This window comes from Selaginella moellendorffii, unplaced genomic scaffold (genome assembly GCF_000143415.4).
Source record: "Selaginella moellendorffii unplaced genomic scaffold, v1.0 SELMOscaffold_6, whole genome shotgun sequence".
Lineage (NCBI taxonomy): Eukaryota > Viridiplantae > Streptophyta > Lycopodiopsida > Selaginellales > Selaginellaceae > Selaginella > Selaginella moellendorffii.
This window is the reverse complement of record NW_003314267.1, coordinates 2,170,335-2,186,854: the sequence shown is the minus strand read 5'-3', so window position 1 is coordinate 2,186,854 and position 16,520 is coordinate 2,170,335. Positions and strand designations below refer to the sequence as shown.

Sequence of the window (16,520 nt, the reverse complement as noted above, 5' to 3'; positions counted from 1 at the left end):
AGGAGACTTGCTGCTCCGAGGCTTTAGCAGCTCACCTTCTCTCGCGAATCCAGCAACAAAGAGGGAGCTCCTGGGCATCTGGAGCCAATCTCCTCGTTTCATCGCTGCCTTGATAACTTGTCCCAAGCTTTCCAAGTTCTCACACCACATGGCTAGCGTTGCTGCAAATCGCCAGCTTCACAGTGGTCTTCCACAGCTTTGCCGGAGCTCCGCGCCTTGAAGTGGCGAAAAAACCTCCCACAAGGCTCCTTGTTCCTGGGACAAATATATGGAGTTGGTTTGCGGTGTGGAGAGGGAGGGACAAAGAACAAGGAGGAGGATTTGCAAAGAGGCGAAGCAATGCCAAGGAAGCGCGATTTGATCAATAAGCAGAATGATGAAGTTTTGATGAGTTCCCTCATTTTTTCATCTCAAATTAATCTCACCTAATGTTTTGTTTTTGTGTTTCCAGGTGGGCAAACATGTCCAGCATGTGAAAGCCTTGATCGCCCAGCTGCAGCAGAGCATTGTGCTCGACGAGGACGACGACAGTGAGGCCCCGAGGACAAGCTTATGAGCTATGCCAACGAGCTTTTCGTTTCACGGCTTGTGGCCCACTGTCTCGTCCATCTCCACTTAGATGTGTATGCTTTCCCAGCTTGCAGCACGCCACACTTGGTGCGCTGCGAGGCTTCCCGTGGTGTTCGATCCGGGTGACAAGGTCTTTGCCTTCAAGGAAAAGTGGTTTACGTGATAGGCATGGCAGGAGTTGGTTTATACTGCTAGATGGAGCTGGAGCTACAGCGGCGGAGAACGAAAATGGAGGAGGAACAATGCACGGAGTTTCAAAGCAGCCAGACAAGAGGTGTAGAGAAGTGGTTGTTTCTTGGTGTCTGATTTGTTTGCAGGTAGCAGCATTCGGCACGTTAGTGAGTTCTAAAGCAGCTTGACGTAGCCAAACACGAACAGCGCCAGCCGCGTCACACCCACGGATGCCTTGAGTGCCATAAACACTTCCGACAAAAGAAGTCCGTGTCTGATTTTGTTTACAGGTAGCAGAATTCGGCACAATGGTGAGCTAAGCAAGAGGCATAGAGATGTCTGACTTTGTTTACAGGTAGCACGTAAATGGAGGAGGAACAGGCATCATATAGGGAGATATGCACTCGGAGTTCTTATGCAGCTAGGCAAGTGGTTTTCTTCGTGTCTCACTTTGTATTCGACAGGAGGGAGAGTCAAAGTTAGCAGCAGCAGAGAAGCAGCTAGCAATAGCAGTAGAGAAGCAGCAAAGCTTAGCTAGGAGCAGCAGATTTTCATGGAACGGCAGAGGTAGAGCAGCAAAGTTCAGGTAGCGGCAGACTTTCAACTCATGCTATCTGTCTGCCTACTCTTGGACTGCTCTGAAAGCAAGGAGGTGAGAAGATAGTTTTCGGGCTCAGGATAGCAAACAAAATAGCTCAGGAAGAAGGAAGACTAGCAGAAAGGAGCGTAGTGTAAGACATTCCAGAGGAAGAACAGACTAGGTGAAGAATCAAGAGTTAGATTCATTCAAGAAGAAAGTACTCCTCGACTGGTATGCATATCCACTTCAGCGAAACGGTAGCATATCCTCGAATAATCATCGCCACGTCAGCAGACCACCATTTTGTCTACGAATTTGCGTTTGCCATGAACACCAATGCTTGAGCACTGTTACATTTATCATCGGGTTCCAACAGAGAATCAAACACATTCCTTCCAGTTCCAGCTTCTTTCCAGCGCTGGCACGCGCTCAAGACCGTCATCCGCGCAACACGATCGGCCTTGAGGAGGGGCACAGCCTCGAGAAGCTCCACTGCTTCGCGCAGTCTCGAGGCTCGGCCAAACAGATCGATCAGGCACGAGTAGTGCTGGACGCTCGGGGCGATGCCAAACTCGGCCATGGCCTGGAAACACTCCCGCGCCCTGTCGATCTCTCCGGCGTGGCTGCAAGCCGAGAGGATGGAGAAGAAAGTGATGGCGTCGGCTCGCAACCTCTCGTCCCTCATCCTCTGGAACAGCGACAATGCCTGGTCGATCTCTCCGGATCGAGAGTAGCCCCCGATCACTGCGTTCCACTGCTTCACGTCCCTTGGCGAGCTCCAGTCGAAAGCTCGCCGCCCAGCAGCCATGTCTCCACAGTTCCCGTAAAAATCCACCAGCGCGGTTGCCACCACCGGATCGCTCTCCACTCCACTCCTGTAAACTCGAGCCTCGACACGCTTCCCACTTTCCAGTGCTACCAAGTCGCCGCAAGCCACAAGCGCAGCCACGTAAGTTCTAGCGTTTGCCGCGACGTCCATGCCGGAGAAGAACAGCTCTAAGGCTAGCGCTGCTCTGCCATTCCCGGCGTATCCCAGAATCATCGAAGTCCACGACACCACGTCCCTGCGCGGCATGCTGCGGAAAACCTCTGTGGCACGCTCCAGGCTCCCACACTTCGCGTACATGTCGACCAAAGCGTTCCCCACGAATATGTCCGACTTGTCAAACCCCGAGTTTGATGCTTCCAAGTGTAAAGCCATCCCCTGTTCCAGATATCTGGCCTTCATTCCATCTGATAATGATGGTTCTGCTTTCTCTGCTTTGACTCCCAAGTTTGCACAAGCCGTCAATACCGTACTGAGAGTCCGAGCATCTCCTTTGTGACCCTGTTCTTGCATTACTGCAACCAGTCCAAGTGCTGAGTCGCTTTCCCCGTTTTCAACATGTCCCAGAAGCATTGCGTTCCACAGGAAAGTGTCCCGGTGTGCCACGTTGTCGAATATCACTCGAGCACCAGCGCTGCTCCCACACTTTGAATATGCACGAACTGCTGCCGTGTTGACGTACATATCCTGCCCGAATCCACTGCTTACAGCTTCCTGGTAGACCATCCTGGTTTTGTCCAAGCACTCGAGCGTCACCAAGCTCCCACTGGACTCACGGAGTTTTTCAGCCGCTGCCAAACTCGAGCAAGCCAAAAGCGCGGCGACGTAGCACCTGGAATCCGGTTTACATCCTGCCAGCTTCATGCGAGCGTAGAGCTGTAAAGCCACCACTGGCTCACCGTTCTCGGCATATCCCTGTATCAGCGTAGTCCACGATACCACATCATGAAGCTTCATCCCATCGAAAACCCGCCGAGCTCTAATCATGCTGCCACACTTGACGTACATGTCGAGCAAAGTGTTCCCAACGAAAACGTCTGAGTCACAGCCACTGCTTGATGCTCGTGAGTGAATCGCCATCCCAACTTCAAGACTTTCGGCCTTCACAAGAGACCCGTCGACTAGCTTAGCTTCTTCCTTATCTGCCAGTCTAGAACACCCCGTTAGAGCCGAGGAGAAAGTCCGGGCATTCCCAATGCAGCCCCTCGAGTGCATAAGTTCAAACAGCTCCAAAGCGGTCTCACACTGTTCGTTGTCGACATGTCCGAGCACCAAAACTGTCCAAGAAACAACGTCATGACCTGGCATCCTCTCGAAAACCAAACGAGCATCCTCCAAGCTCCCACATTTGGCTAAAGTATCAACCAATGTGTTCGCCACAAAGATGTCTAGTTGCCTCGAATCTATGGCCTCACAGTAGAAAACCTTGGCCACCTTCACGTACTCCACCTTCTTCGCATTTCCTTCTTTGGTTGCTAGACTCGAGCAAGCCTTGAGAGCTGTGACGAAAGTTCTACCATCTGGAAGACACCCCTCCTGTTCCATTCTTCCAAGCAATACCAGAGCTTGCCGGCTCTCCCCATTCTCGACGTATCCCTGAAGTAGCGCATTCCAGGACACCACATCCGGGACTTCCAGTGACTCGAAAACGCTGCGAGCATCGGCCAAGCTCCCACATCTGGCGTACACTCGAATCAGCGTGTTGGCGACGAGGATGTTGGAGCAAAGACCCTTCTCAACCGCATCAATGTGATGCCTCTTGCAGCTCCGCAGGTCCCTGGAATCCTTCAAGGCCGAGATCAAGCCGGCGACATCGAAATCCCTGCCAGCCTTGCAAAATCCCGCCGATAACCCTCTCAGCTTGCAAAATCTGGCGCCGATTCGCTTGCATTGCCGCGCGCGCGCACGGCGGATCATCAAGATCCATGCGCGTGTCAAAGAACCGCCGCCTTACCTCGAAAGATCACGAGCGCCAGTGGATGGGACTCCTAATCGATGATCCCGGCGACGATCGTCCTGCATTGCCACGCGCGCCCGCAAGGGAGAACATAAACCCTAGCTGGCCTTGTACGGCAAACTGCCAATATTCTTTCCACCAGGAAAAGGCCACGATCCTACGGTGACGCAACAAAATGCCAAAGATCCAACGGTGACTCAAACGATAGATAACTGATAGATGGATCGTTTGGCATGCACACAAGAGGGCAGCTAATGGCTTGCATGGATCTCAGTCCGACAGCACAAACGGCAGGGGGTGGAATTTTAAAATGGTATCACAAAACGGTCCTGGGAATATGCCCATGGCCACCTAGAATAGAGAGGCTCTCGCGCTTTCCCCTTCCCAAAATATTTTCCACGCGATCGCGAGAGATCGATCGCTTCGATGCTTGGCGCTCCGATGGATGTGTGTGATCTGGATCGCAATAGCTTCTTGTAGATGCAAGATTTTGCCAGGATCGTCGCTCGCTTCGTGGAGATCCTTCCAATTGCTTTGGATGCAAGCGTTCCCAGACAAGATGCGTGAAGGAATCTCCAAGAAGATCACTTTCTTGGGGCCCTGTGTGTGTGTGTGATAGTCGCGCTAGCGTAGAATAAATCGCGCTGGGAAGCAATACGATCGCTGTAGCTCGCTCGCTCCCTCGCTCTACGATGACAGAATCATCGAGCAGTAGCAGCGGCGGCCATCGGCGGGGATTCTTGCGCAAGATCATCGTCCTGAGGCCGCTCATCCATCTCATCTTCGCCACGCTCCTCCACATCATGGCGACGATGATGGTGATCCCGGCGCTCACGGATGTTCTTCTCGGAGCGCTCTGCCCCGGCCAGGCCGAATGCAACGAAGCGATCTACTTGACCGGCATCCAGCAAATCGTTGAGCTCTTCCCTCTATACATTTTCTTGAAACTAGGGTTCTAAGCTCTCGCATTCTTGCCATGGATCTTCTCGCAGATCGCGGGGATTGGGACGATGCTGGTGACGCCGATTCTCGGCGAGCTCTCGGACGAGTATGGCCGCAAGCCGCTGCTGATGATTCCATTCTCCGCCGCTGTTCTTCCCATGGGTGAGTCCGATCGATCGATCGCGCTTGCTCACTCTTTTCTTACATGGACGAAGCGATACTCGCCTATAGCCAATCCAGGCCGTTCGTTTACGCCTACATGGTCGTGGGAACAGTGGTTAGGATCTTCGCCGAGGGTGGCATTACATGCCTCTCTTTTGCGTATGTGGTGAGTTTCTACTTAGTGCTTTGCTTGCCTCCAAAGCGTCCATGATTTTGACATTTGTTTCTTTTTCCTTTTTTCCAGAGCGACTGTATCGAGCGACGCTACCGAGCTCTTGCCATTGGCGTGCTCATGGGATCGTTTTCAGTCGGTTATGTTATTGGGATTCTTTTGGCTCGAGTGTTGGCTCAGGATCAAATTTTCAAGGTGGGAGAGCTTTACACTTTTAAGTCGACTGTTTCTTCAACCACCTTTCAGGTGGCTGCTGTCGTGATTGCTTTTGCTGCGGTCTATGTCAAAGTTTTTTTACCAGAGACAAATGCCGAGCGTGGTCCACCGCTGCTTCCGAATCACAGTGACACGCATCAGCAGCATAAGCGTGACGAATGTCGCTCTACACCGCTGCTCATGCGTAGCACTTCCTCAATCACAGACACTGTGCTTCTGTTTAAACAGAAGTAAGTGTAGTCTTGACGTTTACGTAGATGATAACTTGCATCTGTCAGCAATCTTTTGACGCAGGTAGCGGTGATAGTATTCTTCTCCAGTCTTGGCGAAGCTGGATTACAGGGTTCACTGTTGGTAGGCCATAATCAGCTCAAGTTCTTGTCTAATGCTTCGTTTTTCGTTCTCAGTATTATTTAAAAGCGACTTTTGGTTTTGCAAAGGACCAATTTGCAGAGCTCATGTTAATTAATGGACTGGCATCAGTGTTTTCTCAAGTAAGCTTTATTCTTAGTCTGCGGGAGATTGAAAACCTTTTCATTTTACACAGCTGCTCATTATGCCAGTCTTTGTACATTTTTTCGGCGAAAAAATCGTTCTGTTTATAGCTATTTCTGCTTCTGCTTCTCATGTAAGTTTTGTCACTTGGTGCTTGGTCTAACCAATCCACACACGTAATGTTTGTATGCTTAAGGCACTTTTATATGGAGTAGCATGGGCAGACTGGGTAACTGATGTTAATTTATTGATTTTTTTGTATTAACATCTTGGATTTTTCAGGTGCCATACGTCTGTTCCAGCTTCAGTATCTTTTTTGTCTTGAGCTTCCCTTGCGTAAGTTCTCTATGACCGCTGAGCGTAACTTATTGTTTCTTCTTAACAGATAGGGAGTATTGTATCAAAGACAGCGGAACCGGAAGAACAGGTAACTTCCATCGTTTCATCTCGTTTAGTCTCTAATTTATCTCGAGCAGGGTAAGTTCCAAGGTTTAATTGCGGGTATAAGATCGTTTGCAACTATATTATCACCGCTTGCTATCAGCCCCTTGACAGGTTTAAGATTCTCTGTTCGTTGCTTAAACTTTTGTCTAAAACTTTCTCTTTGTTCAGCACTGTTTCTATCCAAGGACGCTCCTTTCAATTGCCCAGGATTCAGTCTAATCGTTGCTGGGAGCGTAATGGTAAAAAACTTACCATACATTCCAAAATTCCTTTTTTTTTCACTTGGTTCTTCACAGGTTCTAGCTCTTGTTCAAGCGCTCATGCTCCAGCCAATACCCCCGCAACTATCGAAGCCAAGTAAGTTAACTCAAGTGGCAATTGCTTGCGAAGAACAGGTGGCTGCTTGGCCAGAGTTTTAAAACACAAAACTCTCCCAGCGATAGATCGATCACGACAGGCCAAATCATGCCAAAAAAATGCGATGGTTCTTTTTTTTGTATGATCATCCAAACTTAGGAACAAAGTTCGTGCGTATGTACTTTGCCTGGGCTCCGAGAAAACGGCCATTCCGTACTGTACTCGCGCCTGACGGGTGTGACGGCTTGCGCTCCACACGCGACGGTCGGTCTCACCCGTCATCTGACGGTCAGTCGGCAGCCCACGCGCCACTGGTACGGCCTGCCGCCGGAATGTGACTCTGGTACGGCCGCCAATTGGACCATTTACGTAATTCTTTATTGGATTTTATGGTTTATTCTGTGCCAGCAGCGCACATGTGTATCCACCTGCCAGGATATGCTTGGGGATACGCTCCACGTGGACACCCACGTCAGCTTGGGTTTCTATTCTCTAGGTTGGTATTCTCTTCTCTTGGAAGCGAGGCAATGGCGCTGTGGGGCAGGGGTTCTAATCGCTGCTCTCTCGCGACGATTTATTAGGGCTTTGGCTCGATCGATCGATCGCAGGGGAAGCGATGGAGAGCGCGGCGCTGTCTCAGCTCGCGGCGAGCGATCGTCGCGCATCAGCTGGTTTGTTCCTGTGATGATTCTTGCGTGGCGGCGCCGGGGATGAGGAATTCGTGGCTGCGCGATCCTGCATTTCACGATCCTTGGCGAAATATCGTGCGCCGGGCGCTCGTAGGGTATGATGTCGCTGTTCTTGCTCTTTATGTGTGGAAATATTTTTGTTTTCTTCGCTTTCTCGCTTCTTTCCGTGCCTGATGAGCGCTGTTTTTCTCTTTCTTTTCCTAGGTTCCCATGTGCTCCATGATGAGGCACTGAAGCTTCCGTGGATCAGAGCTCTGTTTTTCAGAGAGAAAGGAGAAACAAATGGCTGCTCGGGCTCGAATCGTTGTCGTGTGATCTTCATACTCATCTCTGTCCATGGCGACTGGTGAGATTGATGGCTTTGCTTCGGACCACGAGAGGGAGCTGTACGAGAGAGCTCACGAAGCAGCGAAGGAAGCCCAGCGACAGGGTGATGCTCAGCTACAAGCAGCTGTGGCAGCGGCTGCGGTGTCCACGGTTTACTATCCGGTAGCCACTCCAGTTCGATTTAGCTCCTGGAGCCTCAAGTTCCAGGACAGAAGGTTGGAAGCGGTGTATTGCCGGAAATGTGGCTCGGACTCGGACTTCAACGATCTCGGCCCCGCGGCTTGCGAATTGGCGTTTTGCATCTTGCGGCTTTGGTGGACGATTGATGCTGGCCAGGTGAGTGATCGTTTGGTTTTTTATCGTCTTTGCATCTCGAGATCATTTGCAAACTTTGTTTTTTTTTTTTTCTTTTTTCGGCAGAGCAAACATGGAGTGGTGATCTTGTCACACGTTTGCGTTGCTGCGTGGTGCATGGCGATGTTAACATCGCAGCTTTTATTCACTAAATGGTGAGGTAAGCTCTCTCGAATAGCTGCGAAGTTCTCACGGGGTGCGTGCTCCATCCAGGTACAGGCAAAACAGGAGGCTCTTGCTATGGCAGTTTGCCATCGTGTTATGGTCTTGGGAAGGTCTTCAACTCTATCATACTAGTAACGTGGGCGTCCGTGTTCCGAGAGTTCTGTGGTTTGCTGACAGCGTGCAAATCTCTGCAGAAGCTACTGGATATGGCGTTGGTTCTCCTTCCTCAATGCATTCTTATAAGTTTCTTGTACCGTGTTCCTTTCTGGTAACTCGCTCGCATCTCTGACCTGTCAGTGACTCACCGACTGGGATTTTGTGCTCTCGCAGTTTGCATGTCCGATCGAGATGCTTTGGATGCGGCTGCCAGCTAGTTGCATCCATAGCCAGCAAAGCTTCCAGTTCCCATCTACTGGGGATCATCGCAGGACACTGCCTCGGCTCGCTGCTAGCTTACATGGTGGACCGGCAGGCACGCACCGACTTTCTAGAATCGCTACCCAGATGGATCCTCGGCGATGCTGTCCAGTGCGAGCGAGGGGATTCGTCTTGGTGGAATTCCTTCTATCCGGAGTTCCTGGAGAAGCCAGAGCCAGCAGCAAAGGAGGGCGAGAATCCAAGAGACAACTTGGAGCGAGCGCTTGCGTACCGAGCGCTGGGCGGATTCGCTGGTGGTTTTGGAGGAGTTTCGGGTCTCAAGTGCGCCAACCCGTCATCTCTCTCGCCGGCGTCGTCCAGCAACAGCGTGGATCATCCACAGCTAGTTTCGTACTCGTCGGACAACGAGAATGTCACGGCGGGTCTTGAGCAGCTCCCGGATTCGTGGAGCATGGGGAATGTAAGCCAGGGTCCTGATGAGCAAACACTGCAAGACGGTGATCAAGAAGATCGCGAAGAGCATTCGGCCAGCAGCGCGTCTTCACGTTTGGAGTCGAGCTCATTGCGGAGGAGGTTCTAAGAGAACTGCAAATTTCTTCCTCCGCCAAAGGTTCTTTTTTTTTTTTCTTTTTCCCTTTTTCTAAAGCCTTGTTAAAAGAGTTTGTACTTTTTATTTTTTTGATCGATCGATTGAACAGATCAAATACAAAAAGTAAATTTCATTTGCTTTTTCTTCTTTCTTTTCCTCTTGTTTTTAGCGCTAGCAAGAATTTCATGATGCCTTTTTTGAAAGACAAGCTCTCAACTTCTGCTCCACTTCAAGGTGGCCTGTACAAATTTCACTTTAGAATTGTATCTAGATTCCGTAGAGCCTAGCTAGAAAATTACAAACAAAAAAGAAGTACAAAAGAAAAAAAGAAAAGAAAAAAAAACAGAACAAAAAGAAAGAGAAAAGGACTTTTGATATGCAATACCTGGCATTCTCCAGAAATCTGGTTCCAAACCATTCCCATCAATATCCCTGTGTGCAGGTGTCATGTATTTCCCAACAGTCAAGATTACACCAGAGCCATCGTTGAACTCAAACACAGACTGAATCAGGCCCTGCAAGATATGCAAGAAAATCAGTGAAACCATCATTTCAATAGTAGTCCCTACTTTCCCAAATGTCCTGCTACCAGCTAAAACAGCTCTACAGTTGTCATGGAGAGCAGCGGCCATCTGAAAAGCACCAAATTTCCAAGCATATTATATTCGTTTCTCTGCACAAACTTACAATTTCACTCGCACTGGCTGTCCGGTTGTTCACTAAAACCTTGACAAAATAGAATGAAACGTGAGCACAACACAAGCCGGTTGGAAGAAACAAAGCTTACGACGAGGGGCGCTCGCAGGAAAGGTTGGCCTTTAGCTACAATACTTTGTAATGACGCATTATTTCTCCTTGTGGTGTATATAACCTGCGCGTTATGTCAAAGCTAGATGGTTTAAAGCGATGATAGAGTTTTACTCACGGTTTCCCCGTCGTCCAGAAACAACTTGGCCACTTCAATACCTTCCTGTAAGGTCCATAAGCGTTTCACTTCGAAGCCAAATAAGCCACACTACTCACTTGGACGAGGCCACCCAAGTTGTCTCTCAAGTCAATAACAAACGATGAAGCACCTGAGGCTTGCAATCTCATCAAAGCTGCAACAAGTGCTTTCCTGGTTAGAGGCGAATCAATGTTCCAAGAGTTTCAAGATCAGCTAGTTCTTACCGGTGACCAGGTCCCGCTTTGTCAAGGCATTGAACTCCTTGAGCCGAACGTAGCCGCGGCGCTCATTAGCGACATCAGAACGCTCTAAACGGTAGAAAACAGGGCTTCGCAAGTCTTGCTGGCGATAGAGCACGTAACTTTGGACGTCTCCACATTGAGACCGTCGAACCTGGACGTGGAGAAACTCTTAGCGTATCAAAAGAAAAGAAGCAAACATAGAATTCGAACGATACCTCGACTGAAACAGGAGTCCGTTTGCGTCCTTGGATCTCAGATGAAACCGCAAAGGCCGATTTTCCAGCCACACTATTTCCATCCACTGAAAGTATCTCGTCACCCTGGAAAAAAGCAGCAAATTGCCACGCGAAGATCAGAACTAAGCGGCAGGACGAGTGAAAGCCACTGACCAACCTGCTGAATTCCAGCCAGCTCGGCTGGGCTTTGAAGAACAATACCGAGAACTCTAAGCTGGATTTGTCCATTTTCATCCGGTACCTCTCCGATATTCAAGCCCACGCCTGTGATATCGTACTTTGAGGTTTGGGAAAACTGTCCTGCATGCGAGAAGCGATTTAGCTCGCAAAGTCTCTAAGCTAGAATGTTTCTCATTTGTTTTTTTACCTCATCGGGAGTTAGAAATCGAGTAAATGGATCGTCGAGTGTGGCAAGCATTTCTCTGATTGCCGAGTACGCAGCCTTTCGATTCTGGAATGGCCTCTGAAACACCTTTTCTTTCTGAGCCTGTAGAAGCGAGAATGAGATTTTCTTGCAAAACCAAAGAGAAGAAGCTATGGAAGTTGGAAAACTTACCAGCCACAAATCCGGTGACCACTTGTGGTGCCTAGCATCAAGATAGAAATCATTGACGAGCTCCCATGCCGATTCCACAAGAGACTCATCCGTTACCTCCAAGCTCGACGAGGCGTCGGGAATCCCTCCCGGTGGAGAAGAAGACGCGCAATCTTCCCTCACTGACGATGATTCCACCACTGCCGGCGCCGCTAGGGCGGGATTTTCACTCAGGCTTACCCCGGCCGAGAAGAAGAGCGCGACGACGGCGATGCCGGCGGATTTGCAAGCGCGGGAGAGCGAAATCCTCGCCTGCTCGTCGAGATCCAGCGCCATTCTCCCGCAAAAGCCACGCCATTGCCCCTGCCGATGCGACGAGCTCGGCTTCCAGAATCCGCGAGGCGATGGAAATGCCGCCATAGCCAAGGGCGGCATTTCTCCCCTTTGCGAAAAGGGTTTTGGGTTCTAAAAGAGAATATCCCATTTTTAACATTGCTCTGTTTTTAGGGTTTATGCGAGCTTCCAGCCATGGCAGTGGGCTTGCTGCCGGCGCTCGCGATCACGGCGCCTCCTCCTCCTTATTTCCGATGTGAGAACGCGCGGCTCCAGCGCCAGCATTTCTCGGCATTGCGATCGACGATTCCTCTCAATGTCAGGTAATATTTTCTCTCCTTGCTTGCTTTGCGAAAGAAATGGATCCAGGCAATCCAGGCGGCGTTCCTCAAGCGTTCCAAGGCGCAGCGCAGCCGCCGATGATCGGGATTTCTTGGAAGAATCACCGCCAGTAGTGCCGCAAAAGCAAGAGCAGCGGTGGAGGATTGGATGGAAGTGGCTGGGGGTTGTCACCGGTCTCACGGGATTTCTCTTTGTGGGATACATTGCCGTAAAGAGAGTGACATCGGTGGATGTATCGAGCTCCACGCAGCTTGCGCGTAGCGGCTCAGGATTTTCCTTCACAGCCAACATCTTCGGGAGGCAAATCTTTTTGGGAGAGCGAACGCCCGGGTAAGCATGCAAATGCTTCTTTCCTCTCGATCTCCCTTATTCTTTTTTCTTCGTTCTCGTGTAGGTGGATTTATTTCCTCTTGCTCATGGCTGCTGGATTTGGTCTCTTTGTGAGTGAGGAAGCGCTCATTGTCTGGGTTCGTGATGGTTTGCTTTCCTTCTTTCGTTGTATCGATTCGAATTGGAAGTTTTTGTCAGGTTGGAGCTGCCATTGCTCGTAGCTTGACTTGGAACTCAACTCGAGAGGTTTTTTGGTCTTCTGTCTCGCAGAATGTAACTTTCATTCTGTCGACGATCTTGTGGGTTTACTGGTGGGTGGTGTTCTTATTTTTTGTTTTCAACCTTGACGTTCTATCTATGACTTTCAGGGGAGTGTGTATAAGCGATATGGTTCCATTCTACGCTGGAAAGCTCACAGCGCAATCCGGTTCTGGGGAGAGTTTCCGCAGCAAGGTGTGCTAAAAGTCGATTTGAGTCTTTGAGTGAAAACGATTTTGCAGCTAGGAATCAGCAAGGAGAAGCTAGAAGAGATCGCTAAAGCTGTTCAACGCTATGGCAACCTCATTGGTTTTGGTACGCTATTCTAGTGCCCAACTTTCTCTCCAAAGTTAACTCTCTTGATTTTGGCACCAGTCGAGCGATTTTCAGTTGGAGCAAGGAATCCAACTTCATTTCTCGCCGGAGCCAGTGTAAGTAAGTGCTTTGCCTGAAACTTAGCTTCTCTAACATATAAGTCACGTGTGTTCCAGGGGATTGAAGCCTCGAAGTTCTTTGCGGGAGTTTGCTTGGGCGGCCTTCTGACACTCCCATTACAGGTATATATATTTGCGTTTCTAAGATCTGGGAAACAAAAACCGTGGGCTCCTTGTCACAGATGAGCGTTGGTTTCATGCTTCGTGATCGACCAGTTGTAGCATTGGCAGGAGTAGCAGCTTTTGTGGTACTTGAGAGTTTACCAACTTCGCTGCAAATGAAAGATTTTCTTCTTTCTCAGGGAATTTGGACCGTGTTTCCATACCTCACTGCAACATTTCTCTCCATTTTCTACTTGCAAACGAATCAGCAACAGCAAACCTCCAACACCAGAACTGAGGAAACAAAGGGAGATCAGGAAACAAAATAGCGACAATCGTCATCGTTCCCACAATTTTGATGTGAGTGAAATCCACTTTTATTTCTGAAAATTCACTTACAGATTTTTCAGCAGAGAACACAAGGAGATTGAATTCAAAGGAAACCAAAAATAATGAGCCGCTGGCCTTTTATATCACATTGTTGTGTGTTCTACACCTTTTGGGAGGTCGGGAACGCCATTGTGACGCCTCCTGGACTGTCTTTCCACTGCGTCGTCACGGTTTTCATGTGAGTAAAGAAGTGGACTCCAGCCTTGCCTGCGAATCCAAGCAAAAACTTAAGAGCTCGAAACGTTTCCACCACCTTACCATAGAAGTTGAGGTCGCCCGCAAATGAACCTCTCGAGCCCGTGAAGGAGAAGAATGGTAAAGGCACTGGAATTGGGACGTTGATCCCTACCTGGAAAAATTTAACGCTTGGATCAATAAGATGTTTCACTGGAAAAAGAGAATTCCGACCTGGCCAACATCAATCTCGTGTTGGAACTTCCTCGCTGCCGGGCCCGATGTCGTGAATATGGCAGTCCCGTTGCCGTATCTATACACGATTTGATTAGAATCATCGTGAGCGAAACTCAAAAAACGTGCTTACTTGTTACTATTTACAATTTCAATCGCCTCTTCAAGTGTCTCTGCCTGCGTTGGGATTGTAAGTACTGATGTAACACAACCGAGACTTGAATCAAACTCACCTTTAAGCAAAGTAAAACTGGGCCAAATATCTCTTCCTAAAGTGACAACTGGTGTTCAGTCTTCACGACATTCTTATCAAAAGAGACCATACCTTGTAGCAATCCATGTCTGGTCTAACATCGGCTAGTATAGTTGGCCCAACAAAGTTTCCACTTGTAAAGCCGGGAACCTGATACGTCTTGTAAGTTCTCTCTCTCTCTCTCGCGAGGAACCAATGCAAGTGCCTACCTCGACATTTCTACCATCAAGCACAACTCGCGCGCCGTCTTTCAGCCCACTCTCGACGAGGCTGCAAATACGCTCCTTTGCCTGAACTGCCAAGATCTAGTTAACCACCAAAAGCTACTAGTTGCTCTTACCTGTTTACTTATAACTGGGCCAAGATCTGCACCGGGCTCTGTGCCACAGCCGATTTTCAATTTCATTGCCCGCTGTTTCAAGCCCTCTTCCCTGTGTAGACGACGACGAGTAAAAACTATCGTACAAAAGGGAAAAGTTGTTCTTACCAAGGCTTTGAATCGCCAACGAACACTGCAGTACTGATAGCCATACAACGCTGGCCAGCGGCTCCAAAGGCAGCACCAGTTAAAGCATTCATTGTCGCTTCAGGCGATGCATCAGGCATAATCACCGCGTGATTTTTGGCCCCCATGTTGCACTGGCAATAACACTCGGAAATGTTGGTTTCGTTTCAAAGCCACGGAGACAGCTTACCTGAACTCGTTTGCCCGTAGCAGCTGCACGAGAGTAGATGTGCATGCCAGCCTACGTTCCAAATTAAAAATTATTAAAAGATGGCATTCACTCTAAATCGACAAAATTTCACGACAAACCAACCTTGTCCGATCCGACGAAAGACACGGCCTTGATGTCTGGATGATCGCAGATACGGTTCACCACGTCCTACAAAGTGCAGTCAGTGAAATCAGTACAAGTCACTCTAACCACTAACATTTGTCCCATGAACGATATTGAGAACGCCAGGGGGAAGGCCAGCTTCCGCTGCAAGCTCTGCTAGCATCAATGACGCCCCTGTCAATTAAAACGTACTCGTTTAGTTTGAAACCTCCAGGGGAACAAGATGATTACCAGGGTCTTTCTCCGAGGGTTTCAGGACAAAGGTGTTCCCGCACGTTACAGCAACTGGAAACATCTGCGAAAACAGGATTACTATAAAAACCTCACGTAGAAAAGCGAAGCCTCACCCATAATGGAATCATGGCAGGGAAATTGAAGGGACAAATTCCAGCACAGATCCCCAGAGGTTGTCTTATACTATATGTGTCAATGCCAGTGGAAACGTTCTCCACAAACTCCCCCATTTGCAAAGTTGCAGCGCCGCACGCAAACTCCACAACCTCTGTCACGTTAAAAACGACGTGAGGCCGTGGAAAGACAGAACCAGAAAAGGAAAAGCCTTGACAGCAACCACACCTAATCCACGGAAGACATCGCCGCGAGCATCCCCAAGCGTCTTTCCTTGCTCAGTCGTCACGTTCAAAGCCAGTTTATCCTGTAACAGTACGAAGTCCTTAGCACAGAGCTCACGACAATGGAAAAAAACTACGAACCATATCTCTTCGTATAAGCTCCTGTAGCTTGAGCATGACTCTCTGGCGCGTTGTCACAGGAGTATCTCTCCATTTTGGAAACGCAGCTTTCGCTGAATCGACCGCGGCATCAAATTCGGACGGCGTCGTCAGAGGTAGTCTAGACACGATTTCTTGCGTAGCCTGTTGTAGTTTTTGGTTTCGTTTTGGAGTATTGATAGAGTCAAGAAAAGAGGTAAAAGAAAAGAACAACCTTACCGGATTGACGACATCAACCCAATCGCTGGTCTTAGAGTCTATAAACTCGCCTCCCACGAGAAGTTTCACTTTAGGCTGCCCAAAAGCGATCTACTCGGTCAGGAATTCCGATCCAAAAGGAAAAGAGAATCCATAATCCTTACAGCTGAATCGTTGAGCTCCTTCTCTGGCAGGCTGCTGAAATTCCTTGGAGAGAACACGGCATTCAAGCCTGGAAATATCAAACAAAACGATAAACCCTCACAGACGACACGAGAATCTCGAGAAAACGAGCAGCTCACCGGCAACAAGAGCTCGATTATCACCTGGAATCCCCTTCGCTGCACTGCTGCGAGCGAGAACGCCACAGAAAACTCTCCGGATCATCCTCGCTCCGCGATCTCTCGGCGATCACGATCGCGGCAGAAATTCATGCGTAGGCCAGGCGAGCATCACAAATGCGCCTCGCCGTGGAGCTCCAGCGCCAGCGGTAGCGATCACAGGAGCTCCTCCAGCCCTATGCTACACGTGATGAGCGAAAATAAACTC

General features: G+C 49.3%; 6 protein-coding genes across 10 annotated transcripts; 3 read left to right on the top strand and 3 right to left on the bottom strand.

Annotated features, from left to right (window-relative positions):
- Positions 1–1,628: 1,628 nt before the first annotated feature.
- LOC112344978 (pentatricopeptide repeat-containing protein At3g03580-like) lies at positions 1,629–4,169 on the bottom strand. The gene is made up of 2 exons (XM_024670735.1): positions 4,102–4,169; positions 1,629–3,969 (listed from the first exon to the last, which is right to left on the bottom strand). The coding sequence occupies exons 1-2, from the start codon at positions 4,167–4,169 to the stop codon at positions 1,629–1,631; spliced, it is 2,409 nt and encodes an 802-aa protein (XP_024526503.1).
- A 164-nt stretch (positions 4,170–4,333) lies between these two features.
- Positions 4,334–7,090, top strand: LOC9634640 (hippocampus abundant transcript 1 protein). Of its 2 annotated transcripts, XM_024670172.1 has the most exons (14): positions 4,334–5,018; positions 5,097–5,208; positions 5,262–5,374; positions 5,453–5,575; positions 5,627–5,826; positions 5,875–5,950; positions 6,004–6,090; positions 6,144–6,224; positions 6,288–6,320; positions 6,374–6,427; positions 6,477–6,518; positions 6,568–6,646; positions 6,704–6,774; positions 6,832–7,090. In XM_024670172.1, the coding sequence occupies exons 1-14, from the start codon at positions 4,797–4,799 to the stop codon at positions 6,952–6,954; spliced, it is 1,416 nt and encodes a 471-aa protein (XP_024525940.1). In that variant the 5' UTR covers positions 4,334–4,796; the 3' UTR covers positions 6,955–7,090. The 2 variants fall into 2 exon arrangements, with proteins under 2 accessions (XP_024525940.1, XP_024525939.1); XM_024670171.1 differs by having other exon boundaries at positions 5,453–5,826.
- Positions 7,091–7,375: 285 nt separating this feature from the next.
- On the top strand, positions 7,376–9,532 carry LOC112344807. 3 transcript variants are annotated; one of them, XM_024670176.1, is made up of 6 exons: positions 7,376–7,676; positions 7,786–8,244; positions 8,329–8,417; positions 8,476–8,558; positions 8,622–8,695; positions 8,758–9,532. In XM_024670176.1, the coding sequence occupies exons 2-6, from the start codon at positions 7,918–7,920 to the stop codon at positions 9,232–9,234; spliced, it is 1,050 nt and encodes a 349-aa protein (XP_024525944.1). In that variant the 5' UTR covers positions 7,376–7,676; positions 7,786–7,917; the 3' UTR covers positions 9,235–9,532. The 3 variants fall into 3 exon arrangements, with proteins under 3 accessions (XP_024525944.1, XP_024525943.1, XP_024525942.1); XM_024670175.1 differs by having other exon boundaries at positions 7,378–7,676; positions 8,482–8,563; XM_024670174.1 differs by having other exon boundaries at positions 7,378–7,676; positions 8,476–8,563.
- Positions 9,457–11,794, bottom strand: LOC9636002 (carboxyl-terminal-processing peptidase 1, chloroplastic). The gene is made up of 12 exons (XM_002965541.2): positions 11,375–11,794; positions 11,186–11,305; positions 10,976–11,113; positions 10,798–10,902; positions 10,565–10,733; positions 10,418–10,494; positions 10,320–10,364; positions 10,182–10,265; positions 10,082–10,120; positions 9,964–10,026; positions 9,780–9,909; positions 9,457–9,633 (listed from the first exon to the last, which is right to left on the bottom strand). The coding sequence occupies exons 1-12, from the start codon at positions 11,786–11,788 to the stop codon at positions 9,578–9,580; spliced, it is 1,440 nt and encodes a 479-aa protein (XP_002965587.2). The 5' UTR covers positions 11,789–11,794; the 3' UTR covers positions 9,457–9,577.
- Positions 11,795–11,860: 66 nt separating this feature from the next.
- On the top strand, positions 11,861–13,679 carry LOC9634639. 2 transcript variants are annotated; one of them, XM_024670177.1, is made up of 11 exons: positions 11,861–12,009; positions 12,065–12,358; positions 12,423–12,495; positions 12,557–12,669; positions 12,727–12,811; positions 12,859–12,931; positions 12,992–13,047; positions 13,108–13,173; positions 13,233–13,298; positions 13,353–13,512; positions 13,566–13,679. In XM_024670177.1, exons 1-10 carry the CDS (start codon positions 11,882–11,884, stop codon positions 13,479–13,481), a joined length of 1,083 nt encoding a protein of 360 aa, XP_024525945.1. In that variant the 5' UTR covers positions 11,861–11,881; the 3' UTR covers positions 13,482–13,512; positions 13,566–13,679. The 2 variants fall into 2 exon arrangements, with proteins under 2 accessions (XP_024525945.1, XP_002965934.2); XM_002965888.2 differs by having other exon boundaries at positions 12,056–12,358.
- Positions 13,514–16,487, bottom strand: LOC9636001 (methylmalonate-semialdehyde dehydrogenase [acylating], mitochondrial). Its single transcript, XM_024670170.1, has 19 exons — positions 16,274–16,487; positions 16,136–16,203; positions 15,993–16,067; positions 15,756–15,917; positions 15,619–15,697; positions 15,390–15,544; positions 15,274–15,337; positions 15,137–15,216; positions 15,022–15,087; positions 14,899–14,949; positions 14,691–14,842; positions 14,544–14,634; positions 14,413–14,493; positions 14,276–14,353; positions 14,184–14,219; positions 14,084–14,127; positions 13,951–14,029; positions 13,801–13,891; positions 13,514–13,749 (listed from the first exon to the last, which is right to left on the bottom strand). The coding sequence occupies exons 1-19, from the start codon at positions 16,356–16,358 to the stop codon at positions 13,643–13,645; spliced, it is 1,644 nt and encodes a 547-aa protein (XP_024525938.1). The 5' UTR covers positions 16,359–16,487; the 3' UTR covers positions 13,514–13,642.
- Between the last annotated feature and the right edge of the window lie 33 nt (positions 16,488–16,520).

Coding starts and splice junctions, on each gene's coding strand:
- LOC112344807 (XM_024670174.1), top strand. CDS start 7,918: ATGGCGACTGGTGAGATTGATGGCTTTGCTTCGGACCACGAGAGGGAG. Junction 8,245..8,328: donor GGACGATTGATGCTGGCCAG/GTGAGTGATCGT, acceptor TTTTTTCGGCAG/AGCAAACATGGAGTGGTGAT. Junction 8,418..8,475: donor CAGCTTTTATTCACTAAATG/GTGAGGTAAGCT, acceptor TGCTCCATCCAG/GTACAGGCAAAACAGGAGGC.
- LOC9634640 (XM_024670171.1), top strand. CDS start 4,797: ATGACAGAATCATCGAGCAGTAGCAGCGGCGGCCATCGGCGGGGATTC. Junction 5,019..5,096: donor TGACCGGCATCCAGCAAATC/GTTGAGCTCTTC, acceptor ATCTTCTCGCAG/ATCGCGGGGATTGGGACGAT. Junction 6,519..6,567: donor CAGCGGAACCGGAAGAACAG/GTAACTTCCATC, acceptor TATCTCGAGCAG/GGTAAGTTCCAAGGTTTAAT.
- LOC112344978 (XM_024670735.1), bottom strand. CDS start 4,169: ATGCAGGACGATCGTCGCCGGGATCATCGATTAGGAGTCCCATCCACT. Junction 3,970..4,101: donor GGCGCTCGTGATCTTTCGAG/GTAAGGCGGCGG, acceptor CAAGGCTGGCAG/GGATTTCGATGTCGCCGGCT.
- LOC9636002 (XM_002965541.2), bottom strand. CDS start 11,788: ATGCCGCCCTTGGCTATGGCGGCATTTCCATCGCCTCGCGGATTCTGG. Junction 10,365..10,417: donor ACTTGGGTGGCCTCGTCCAA/GTGAGTAGTGTG, acceptor TGGACCTTACAG/GAAGGTATTGAAGTGGCCAA. Junction 9,634..9,779: donor AGATTTCTGGAGAATGCCAG/GTATTGCATATC, acceptor AAATTTGTACAG/GCCACCTTGAAGTGGAGCAG.
- LOC9636001 (XM_024670170.1), bottom strand. CDS start 16,358: ATGATCCGGAGAGTTTTCTGTGGCGTTCTCGCTCGCAGCAGTGCAGCG. Junction 14,950..15,021: donor CTTTCGTCGGATCGGACAAG/GTTGGTTTGTCG, acceptor TTTGGAACGTAG/GCTGGCATGCACATCTACTC. Junction 13,892..13,950: donor ACGAGATTGATGTTGGCCAG/GTCGGAATTCTC, acceptor AAATTTTTCCAG/GTAGGGATCAACGTCCCAAT.
- LOC9634639 (XM_002965888.2), top strand. CDS start 11,882: ATGGCAGTGGGCTTGCTGCCGGCGCTCGCGATCACGGCGCCTCCTCCT. Junction 13,174..13,232: donor TTCTGACACTCCCATTACAG/GTATATATATTT, acceptor TCCTTGTCACAG/ATGAGCGTTGGTTTCATGCT. Junction 13,299..13,352: donor CAGGAGTAGCAGCTTTTGTG/GTACTTGAGAGT, acceptor CTTCTTTCTCAG/GGAATTTGGACCGTGTTTCC.